Source organism: Mus caroli, unplaced genomic scaffold, assembly GCF_978045245.1.
Source record: "Mus caroli unplaced genomic scaffold, Mus_caroli_1 scaffold_13, whole genome shotgun sequence".
Lineage (NCBI taxonomy): Eukaryota > Metazoa > Chordata > Mammalia > Rodentia > Muridae > Mus > Mus caroli.
In genome coordinates, this window is record NW_028227268.1 from 26541664 (window position 1) to 26552295 (window position 10632).

The window sequence follows — 10632 nt, forward strand, 5'->3', positions numbered from 1 at the left end:
CCCTGCAGTCTGCCCCAGAAGGACTCTCAACCTCAACCCTCACAAGCAGCCATTCGCTGGGCTCTTCACGCCCTCACAACTTAAATAGGACTCCCTGAGAGCAGAGAGCACCTCTCTCGCATCCCCCCTCTCACTGTGGCACAAGAGAACAAGTCCCTTTGTCCCCCTTCACCTCCTTTATTGGTCTGAAACTCCAGAGAGGGGAGGGGCTTGGGTTTCCCTGGCTCTGCTTAAAAACATGGCTTTCTGTTCCATAAGGGCAAAGGGGAATGCGGGGAGAAGGGGGCGGGGGGGGGGAGGACGACTTTGGTGAAGTCCCTGGTCTCTTGCTGGAGTGCTAGGATTTTTCACACTCTCCGAGGTCAATGGTCGGCTCTACCTCGTTCTACCAGCAGGAGGCGGTAGTTCCTTCTGGCTTTTTCTTCCTTTGGGTGGGTGGGGGTGTGGGGGGGGGGTTGGGAAGGAAGCAAGGCGCAGCCAGCGCAGCGGTAATGTAGGGTTGCGTTGGCTGAAGCAAGATCAAGACCTAGAGCTGTCTTCTGAGAGCATCATAGGTCTACCGCGAGGAATCTGGTACTGGCATGCGGATTGGGGGATCCTGAGTCTGTTTGAAAGACTGGGCAGAGGAGGTTATGCAGCCGGTGCAGCAGCTAAAGTAAGTGGGAGATGTTCCTTCTCCCAACTTCCAGGAACCCGTTCCTCTCAGTTCGAGGGGCACTGCCTGCCTTCCAAGGGGTGCTCACCTCCCTGGAGGGAAGGCAGCAGAGCTGTGTTAACTGCATAGATAGGGACGGCTCTGAACCCCTGCTCCCAGCCCACAAGCAGACCGAATTCCAGATACGCCCGGAGGAGCATAGCAAAGCGAAAGGAAAGAGGAGGGTAGTAAAACTAGGTGGTCCTAACCAATCCCCAGTCCCGTCCCTCCTCCGTCGGTTGTCCGGGGCACCCCTAGCAGGCGATGGTCTTCAACACATCTTCAGCACCTGTTGCAGATGTTGGCGCACATCGGCGGCTGTTTCCCAGGGCACCACGTGGGCGCGGAAGGAGCTGGGCTCAGCTTTCTGTGCCTCCTGGATGAGGCGATGCATGGGGTAGCCGCGGCGCGGGAAGGCCACGTCCCCGCCCGCCAGCAGCCCCATGGGGCAAAAGTCATTTGCACCATCACCCACGTAGAAGAGGCGCTCGAAGTGCACGCCGTCGCGGGCCCGCTCACGCAGGTATTCGCTGAGCACCTTGTGCTTGCACATGTTGGCCGGGCAGCGCGAGCAGTTGTGCGTGTGGAAGGGCCGCAGCGTCAGCAGTCCCCGCGCGTCGGGTCCCGACGGGTTGCTGAGGATGCGGCGGAATAAACTGTGGTGGCCAGCGGCACGCAGGGCACTCTCCACACCGAAGGTGTTGGCATCCGAAATGAGAATAACCTCGAAGCAGGAGCCCTGTTTGGCTATGAACTGCAACAAATCGCCCATGCCCGGCGACAGGGGGATGGTCTCGTAGACAGCGCGCAGGTCCCGGGGCCGTACACCCTGCTCACCCAGGTACTTAAAGACTCGTTGCATGTACTCATTGTAGTAGCCCTCGCGATAGGTGGCACGCAGGCTCTCGGGTAGTTGCTGGCCTGGCGCGGCACGCACGATCGAGTCGTCGCTGTTCTCGTCCACGATGGTCTCATCGAAGTCGAAGGTCAGGAGGAAGCGAGGCGCGCCCAGCGCAGCCATCCTGCCGTCCTGGGAGCAGGGGGAAGAGGAGCAGGAGGAGGAGGCAAGCGAGAGGCGGCGCGGCGGGAGCCGGCCAGGGAGAAGCTGATTAGCGGGCCACAGCCAGGGTCGCTGGCACATCCAAGACCTGAGGAGGACCCAAGGCTGGTTAAGCAGGAGTTGGAACCAATGTGCTGCCCACACCCCGCCGTCCCTTGCCTGTCTCTCAGTTAATCGTGCTGGAGCCATACTAGTCTTGAAGCCAAAAGCTTCCTTGGCTTCCGTTTCTGCTGCTCTCATGGGATCCCTTAAGAGAGGGGATGACTCGTCAAGGATCACTCCTTGAGACTCCTCAACTGGGTTGGAGGTTTCTGGTGGCAGAGCAGAGTAGACAGAAGATTCATGTACCCAGGGGGTGCAGCCTCCTTTTCCCGTGATCCCCCTGGGATCAAGGATGAATGGAGGAGCCAGGCTCCTGGAAAAGCCATTGACATCACCAAGGCCGGGTGGGCAATGAGTCTCAGGTCTTTCCTGGGCCTGGATGCCAATAAGTGCCAGGCCTGGAAAGCCAAATTCTTGAGCCTCCCTGGGCCTGGCCAGAGAGCTAGGTTTTAGCCCTTGAAATTACCAGGTAGGTATGCAAACCACACAAGACCCTGGGAGTCTCTTTGGGAGCTGCTGGGCCCTGTGCTAATGTGCTGCCCATGCTAATCACTTGCCAATTCCCTGGGAAGCACGTGCCAGCAGGTGGGGTTTCTGCCAGAGTCCGAAGCAAGCAGGCAACAGGAGAAGCAATGGGGCTTAAGGAGGTGGGAGCCCCCCTCACCAGGCCACGGCATACCTGGGAGACAGGTAGGGGAGGGGAGAGAGAGGACGGCAGTGGCTAAAAAGGCAGAGGGAGGCAGGGGTGGGCAGCTATGTGTGTGTGTGGGGGGCGGTTAGGGAGAGGATGTCTGGGATGAAGTCAGGCAGGGAGGGTAGAGTAGGCCCCTGGAACATTGTGGGAGCTCTAGGCAGTCATGAGACTTTGGGTAACAGAGTCATCTTTTGGGAAGTTGGCAAAGGGAAAACAGCTGGGGATGCAAAGGGAGTGAGTATTGGGGCACAAAGAAAAGGAAGCATGCAGACACAGCAGGTAAGCCACCCAACTTAAGCATGTCCCTGTCACCTTTGTTTGCCAGCTGCTATAGGAGGGAGACAGAGAGATCCTAGAATATTCCTCCCTTGGCTTGCCTTTCTATCTTCCCGCATGCACTTCCTACCCAGTGAGGTAAATACCAAAACAGAACCTGGTTTCCCACCACACACCCACACACCCCAACTTCTTTCTTTCTTTTTAAAGAAGGGGTTCCCTATAGCTCAGGCTGACCCCAGGCTTGCTTTGTAGATAAGAGTGAACTTGAATTCCTGAGCCTCCTGGTTCACCTTCTTAGTGCTGGCATTAACAGAGTTCTACCAACCGAGTGACATCATCCCAAGCCCTCACCCACTCTTACTACTCCTGGGCCTGGCACACCTCATTTCAGAGTTGGTATTGGAGCTTGGCTACCTCTCTCCCTCAGAGAACTGTCCTCTCCACTTTATCCCTCCAGGAGTCACCCCTGGGGTTTTACCAGCCTGTGGACTCTCTGGCTTGGATCCCTGTTATACAAGACACTAGGATCCACAGAAGAGAAAATTTTCAGGGATCCATAGAGCTCCAGTGGAGAGGACAAATCTGAGGGGGGCTGGAGAGGGCTCCTCCTATCCCGGGGTGGAAAAGTAGGGGCTTAAGGCCTCATTCTGAAGGGCTCCACTTACCCTAGATAGGCATCGTAGTCCAACAGCTGGAAAACACCCGCTCATTGTCAGTATATTATCTTGACCACCACCTTTAGAAACTGTTGGTCTCCAGCTGTCATCCAGAGCTCCTGGGGGGGAGGGAATCCACAAAAAGTCCATACCTGTTTTTTTGGAGTATGGTGGTGCAAGCCTTTAGTCCCAGCACTTGGGAGGCAGAGGCAGGTGGATCTCTGTGAGTCTGAGGCCAACCTGGTCTACTTAGTACATTCTAAGACAGCCAGGATACATAGAAAGACTTTGTCTCCAAAACAAAGTGCCTGCCCACTGGCTTCCCTTTCCCTACTGATCCCATCAGACTATCTCTTCCATCAAGCCCACGAGCAAAAGTAAACTCTTACACGTACACCGAGGCCACGCTCCTTGCTAACAGCATCCTTGGCTAGCTAGTTCCCTGGCTTACCGGAGGGTTTACAGAGGACACTGTTGGAGTTGTAGACAGATTAAGTAGGAGATTCACCCAAAGGTCACTCACTCAAAGTGGCTGAGATTTTTCAAAACCAGATCTCAGAGGCTGGTCTGCCGTGACCTTTTGCCCACACATGAGTAGTGGGGTGCATCACGGTTTACCAGTCACCTTTATTCCTGATCTCATGCATGGTTCATCACAGCCAGGAAGACAGAGAGCAGAGCAATTCACTCACTTCCCACAGGCTGTATTGCTTCAGCAGGGTGGCAGCTGGTTCATAAACACTTCACTACTGTCTAGAGGCTGAGAGCCCTGGGCCTGCAGGAGATATGAGACTCACCTCTGGCACTAATTTGTTCAGGGATCTCACCAACAGGGCAAGCTGAAATTTCCACGGGAGTTTCAGTGACTGGGTGGTGATCTTTTGGTTAGGGCCTTCATTAGAGCATCTATACAGATACCATTTACAGCTTTTGGTGCCTCCCTACTCCCCTACCCCTCCACCCCTAGGCTATGAGACCAGAGGCCAGCCCCTTAGAATTGGAAAGATGCAGCTTGGAATTGGAAAGATACCAGAGCAAAGATAGCAAAAAAAAAAAAAAAAAAAAAAAAAAAAAGAAAAGAAAAGAAAAGAAAAAAAGAAAAAAAACTAGGTGGCTGCTGCCCTCTAGTGGTAGCAATGAGTGGCACTGTAAACTCTTGACTCTCAAGGTGACACACTCCCTGACTATCCCAAGGCAGCAGAAGCCACTGCCTCCAGAGTAGACGAGGGAAGGTTCAAGAGGACACAGCCTCTGGAACCCTCTTTATAGAGCTGTATCCCTGACCACCCTCGCTTTGTCAGAGCAAAGCTTTTCAGTAGAGACAGGAAGTAGCTCTCAGTGTTCGCTACCCCCTCAAAGAACCTATAGCTAGAAACTGGAAAGAGGTTAAAGCTCACTAGCAAAAACTAGCAGTGCTCTGGGAGACTCAACATTGTTGAGATAGTGAGAGAGAAAGGGGCAGGGATGGTAGACGAGGGAACCGCATGCAAGGGACATTGAGGAAACTGCCACCATTGGAATCCCGGCTGACATAACCTTTGTCCCAAGACAAGAGTTAGAGGTGATAGGTCAGAGGGTGCCACACCCATTGTAAAAGCAATCTCAAAGAGAGGGACTAAGTGTCAGGCAGGAAGGGAAGCAAGGGTCAGATACAAAGATACAAATGGGTCACCAGCAGCCACACAGACCAGCTTTCTCTCCTCTTCCTGCTTCACTCCCCTCGTCCCACAGTCAGGACCAACCCCAGGGCTTTGCAGGTACTATACAGCATGCCCTTAACCCATTATCTTTGTTTTAAATTTTAATTTTGAGACAGGGTCGCCCAACCTGGACAAACCTCCTGAGTTCAGAGATTCCAGGCATGTAATAAAATACAATACTCTTGATAAGATTAATTTTCATCTCTTGGGAGGGGGGTTAACTACTTGCCTGTCTTCCTTTGAAAGAATTATACTAGTCCCAATGCTGACAGCTGACAGGATCTCACTACTTAACCTTGGCTGGCTTGCAGTTCTCTCTGTAGACTAGGCTGGCTTTGAACTTAGATCCTCCTGCCTTTGCCTCCTAAACACTGGGATTAAAGTCCAGCGCCGCCACTCTGGTAACCTTGTCTTTTTCTCAGCAGAGCAGAAAGCCAGGTATTCCGGGTTTCTTCCTAAAAATTGACACAGCCTCACAGACACACTTGGTCCTTGCCCCATTCATCCCTAGTTATTTTCTGGCTTCATAGCATAGACCAGTGGCAGCTGGTGATGCAGGAGACAGGGGCAGAGAATCTGAGTTTGAGACCACCCTGAAGTACATGAAAATTCTTGTTTCAAAACAACTGCCATTAAAAAAAAAATCCCAAACGTCACTCACTTCTGACAGGTGATAAGCGATAAGTCCCGGGCAGTGCAGGGCATTGCCTTTAATCCCAGCAGAGGCAGGTGAAACTGAGTTGGAGGCCAGCCTGGTCTACAGAGTGAGTTCCAGGACAGCCGGGACTACACAGAGAAACCCTGTCTAGAAAAACAAAGCAACAAAAAATTCTGTGTGACCACCAGAGTCCCTGTGGAGGACAGGACAGGACCTTTGAGTTTCTCCCACATGCTAGGGCAGCCAGGAGGCAAACTTTTGGGGGCTGAGGGAAGTCCTTTTCTAGTCTCATCTAAGATCAATGTTTGCGGCCCTGATTCCCTATCACAGCCCTGCCTGCTCCTTTGATACTTTTAGGTTAGATCTGTGGGAAGACGGGGGTAGGTGTGTGTGTGTGTGTGTGTGTGTGTGTGTGTGTGTGTGCACTAACTTAAGTCTAAGCTTGAAATTCTCCTAATGGGGGAGAGGGTAGAGCCCATAGGAAAGTTTGGGGAGTTTTCCACAAGAAACATGCAGGCTGAGAGTGGCTCTCTGCTTCAAGAATAAATATGCCCATCACTAGAAATTAGATCTGACAATTAAGCTAGGATTCCTGCCCCTAACACTCCCAACTTCACGAACTCCTTTCTTGTTCATTAACCCATAATGGACAAGGGGGGGGGGGTGTGCAGAGAGGTCCAGCTTACATCACACAGCATCAGAAATAGGATTAAAACTCAGGGATCTCTACTGCCTCTTGAAGAAATTACCTGAACTCCCCGATTGCTCCGGAGGTTCTGTATGTTCCCTGTCCTAGCTAGTTTGTGCCCTGGGGCCAGTGAGGAATCTGGGACTAGGCGTCACCTCTGGGGTCCCCTGCCTGGGGTGGACAAGCAGAGGTGATTCTTACTGGGTAGGGGCAGGGAGATGGCAGCTGCCGGTGGGGTAGCAGGAGAGATATTTTTAGAGGTGACTGGAAAGCAGGCACTCTGGCACACCCCCAGCTGGCGGGCGCTTCGCTCTAATGCGGGCGGGGGGTGCGCAGCTCGGGGAGAAGGAAGGACTTGTGGGTGGCGGGGAGCTATGTCCCCGGAGATGAAGGGACACTGGGCACCATTAACCTGGGAAAGGAGGGGGTTCAGTTCTCTGCCCCTGGGACTACCCCACCACCAAGCACATGAAACACACTCAAACTACACACAGCCCCCACCCCAACATTTAGATCGTGGTCCTCCCGGAGCCCAAGACTCATGCGGGGCAGCAGCGGTCGCGCTGTCTGTCCCAGCTGAGTTTGAAGTGGAAGTAGTGGGAAGGGGGCTAGTTAAGGGATTTAGGGACAGGATGGAGCAAGGGGTGCTTACGGGATTTGGGGGGTACGCGGTCTTATCCACCCCCGGATTTCTGAGCTCCGGCTCACGAATCCCTCCAGCCCCGAGGGACTGTGGATGATGTGCTTCTGCTCCGTCCCTTCCACCTGCCCCCCATCCCCGGGGCCGCCGCCGCGTCCCCTTTAAATGCCGGGGAGCCAGAGCCCGAGCCGCGGCGGGCGCTGCGGCAGCCGCAGCACCCGGGCCCACCGCAGTCCCCGCACGTCACAAGCGCCCAGCCAATCACCGCGGCGCCGGCGCACATCAAAGGGGCGGGCTGCCCGCGAGCCACGCCTCCAGGCTGTCCCGGAGGCCGCTCGAGCGGCCGTGAGACTGGGCGGGCGGGACGGGTGGAGCGTGGCGCGTCCCGTCCGAGGAGCGTGGGTGCGGGGCACCCTCTGCGTGCGCGTGGGCACGTGCGTGAGTCAGTGTCACATTGCCCGCCTCCCGCTGGGCTCGGCGCCAGGACTCTGCAGGCAGCCCTTCCACCGCCCGGCTTCCCTCCTTGTCGCGGGACAGCCGGGTGACCGGCCCGCCAAGCAGCCCTCCCTCCATGTATTCCGAGCTCGCCCTCTGCCCTTCCGGGAGGAGTCGCGGCATCCTGCCGAGTCCTCGGAACCCTGTCCCCAAATTACCGGGTACTCGGGCTTGCCGATGGAAGAGCTCTCCCAATCCAGCACCGCCTAAACTCGGAGTTGGAGAACCGACACTTGAGCACTGTTGTGCAAATAAAACCCGCTTTCTCCCAAGTCCCCGCTCTTCTTCTCTGGCGAGCTTTCCCTTACTTTCCACCCCTCAGGACACTAGATTACGATTAAGAGAGAAGAGGTGAAACCTGCACTTTCTGAACCGGTGCGACGAACCCAGGAGAAAAGACTTGTCCAAGAGTTCGAACACAAGGACACCTCACTTCAGTCACAGAACAGGATCTGTGGTTGAGAAGGAGGTGCACCCTGGCCTGGGTCTACCTTCAACTCTCCTATCACCCTCTAGCTTTGAATACCAGTGCTCCGTGCTTCCACCTGCAGAAGGCAGATTGGCAGAAAAGTTGCCAAACCGATGGACCACCCGCCCAAACCTTTGAGGTCGACGTCTCCATTGCCCCTGCTCCCTCCCTAACACGCCAGCGCCCCTTCACCTCTCTCTGAGCTGAAGTCCGAGGGCAACTGCCAGCTACCGGTGTTTATTCTACCTAGCCGTGCTGGTAGAAAGCCCTGGGTCTTTTATCTTGGGTTGGGGGCGGGAGGGTGGGTCCCTTATAATTTGTTACTACCTATTCTAGGCCCGGCCCTGAGCTCCTAAATCTCCTGCTTCCATGTCCAATTTGATGGATTAAAGACCTGAGCCCCTCCTCTTACAGAAGCAGTTTCATCTCCACACTCTTCTCAAAGATAGGCTCACACAGCCTTCATCATCAGTGTTGTATCTGTCCTCGGCCCTCCAATGCCCCTCAGCACACACACACACACCCATTTGAGACAGTTTCCTGTCGCCCGGGCTAGTATGGGCCTTGCTGTATAGTACAGAATGACCATCTACTCCCGAGTTCCTGCCTCTACCTTCTGAGCGCTGGAAGGCACATGCCACTATGCCCTTTCTTATACCAACCCTAGGTGTACTTGAGGGGAGTGGGTAGATGGCTGGAAAGATTTGAATGTCTGGATCCATGCTCCCATCCTTGTTCTCCTTCCAAAATGACGCCAGTAAGGTTCTGCGGAAATCGAATTGGGAAGAGCTAACGCAGCTTGCTTGGGCTATCCAGTTGAGGAACCGTAGTGTTGGGGTTCCAACCCAGTTTGCTTACCCATGACCTCATACTGTGCCTCTCCCTTGTCACTTTTACTCTTTTTTAAGTAAATCGAGGGCAGAGACCATGTTTGCCTTTGTTGCTGTCTTCCAAAAGGATAGGGTTTCTCTGTGGAACTCTGGCTGTCTAAGACCTCACTCTGTAGAAGAGGCTGGCTTTGAACTCCGAAATCAGCCTGCCTCTGCCTCCCCAGTGCTGAGATTAAAGATGTGGGCCACCACCACCCGATCGATCCATGTCTGTTTTACTCAACACTGTGACCCAGACCCCAGGATTTAATCTGGACACTGACACCTCTAGGCCTTAGATGTTTGTTTTTGCTGGCTCTGGTAGTGGCACTCACCTTTAATCTCAGCATTTGGGAGGCAGAGGTAAGAGGATCAAGGCTAGTCTGAGTGAGTTCCAGGACAGTCAGAGCTAATCCCTGTCTTGGAAAAAAAAAAAATCTGATTCTCTTGCAAAATTTCAGCCTCCTTTCCAAATTCACTGATATAGTCAGAGAGCGCTGGTAGATGACTTTTGGCCCCCACTAATGATCTCAAGTTTTTCCTGCCCTGATCTACCTTCTAGCTCCGTCATGGGGATGATCCCCATGCCCCCAACTCTGTGAAATAAGTATAGCAGTGTTGGAGGGCGTGCTAGACAGCTGCCCTACCTCTGACGTAGTCTCAGGCCTAAACATAGACACTCAGTGTTTTTTAAAGATTTGTTTTACTTTCAACTGTGTGTATATGGTGTATATGTGCATGAGCCTGCAGGGACCCACGGAAGCCGAGGGCTTCATATCCCCCGGAGTTGGAGATATAGGCAGTGACTGTAATAGAGGTGAGCTGCCTTACGTGAATGCTGGAAACTGAACTCTGGTACTCTGGGGGCTCAGTACCTCTCAACTGCTGAGGTGTATATCCACCCCAGCATCTCTTCTCCCTGGGATAAAACTTTCAGGATACTCCTGTTTGTCTTTCCACTTTCTTTCCCTTTTAACTGTCAGAGAGTGAACCAATGAACGATCAGCCTTGTGTCTAAAGATGGGGACAGGAATGGAACGGAAGAGTGAGCCACAGTCCAGACATCAGAGGCTCATGCTCAGCCAGGGTCAAAGTTCACTTTAGGACTTGGGTCACTTGACTTGGCAGAGAGCTTGAGGGGTGAAGAGTAATCGGAGGTGACAGAGCTTGCTCAAGTCTCCGGTGACCCTTGACTCAGGTGGCCAGAGTCGAACTTTCCAACTGGTCCTCACGAAGAGGCTGAGTCACTTGCCTAAGGTTCCAATGGTAAAGCCAAGAAGCCGAGAATCCAAGGTCACGGCCTGCTCATAGGAAGGAAGGAATGGCTCAGTTCACAAGGCCCACCTGAGGGAGGAAGGACCACTAACCTTTCCAGAAACCAGCTGGGTCTTGGTCATGTGGTCTGGACAACTGCCTCTGCAGGTGGCTTTAATATTTCCAGTTTTACAGAGACAGAAACCCAGGGACATTTAGAAAGGACCTTGCCTGAAGGCATGATGTGGCAATCCTAGGTGGTCGGACACAGATCTGGACTCCTAGTGAAGCCAGAGAGGACAAAAAGGCGGGAGATGTGGCCAAGTGTCCCATTTAGGCATTTCAGTTGGGAAGCGCTGTGCTAGAAGTTGTTA

At 53.7% G+C, this 10632-nt stretch overlaps 1 protein-coding gene across 4 annotated transcripts; it reads right to left on the bottom strand.

The window, feature by feature from the left end:
* Positions 1-3: 3 nt before the first annotated feature.
* On the bottom strand, positions 4-7413 carry Phospho1 (phosphoethanolamine/phosphocholine phosphatase 1). 4 transcript variants are annotated; one of them, XM_021176790.3, is made up of 4 exons: positions 7184-7413; positions 3495-3604; positions 2414-2535; positions 4-1842 (listed from the first exon to the last, which is right to left on the bottom strand). In XM_021176790.3, the coding sequence occupies exons 2-4, from the start codon at positions 3537-3539 to the stop codon at positions 966-968; spliced, it is 1044 nt and encodes a 347-aa protein (XP_021032449.1). In that variant the 5' UTR covers positions 3540-3604; positions 7184-7413; the 3' UTR covers positions 4-965. The 4 variants fall into 4 exon arrangements, with proteins under 4 accessions (XP_021032449.1, XP_029339781.1, XP_021032452.1 ...); XM_021176793.3 differs by lacking the exon at positions 2414-2535 and having other exon boundaries at positions 5-1724; positions 7184-7412; XM_085829624.1 differs by lacking the exon at positions 2414-2535 and having other exon boundaries at positions 7-1842; positions 7184-7412.
* Between the last annotated feature and the right edge of the window lie 3219 nt (positions 7414-10632).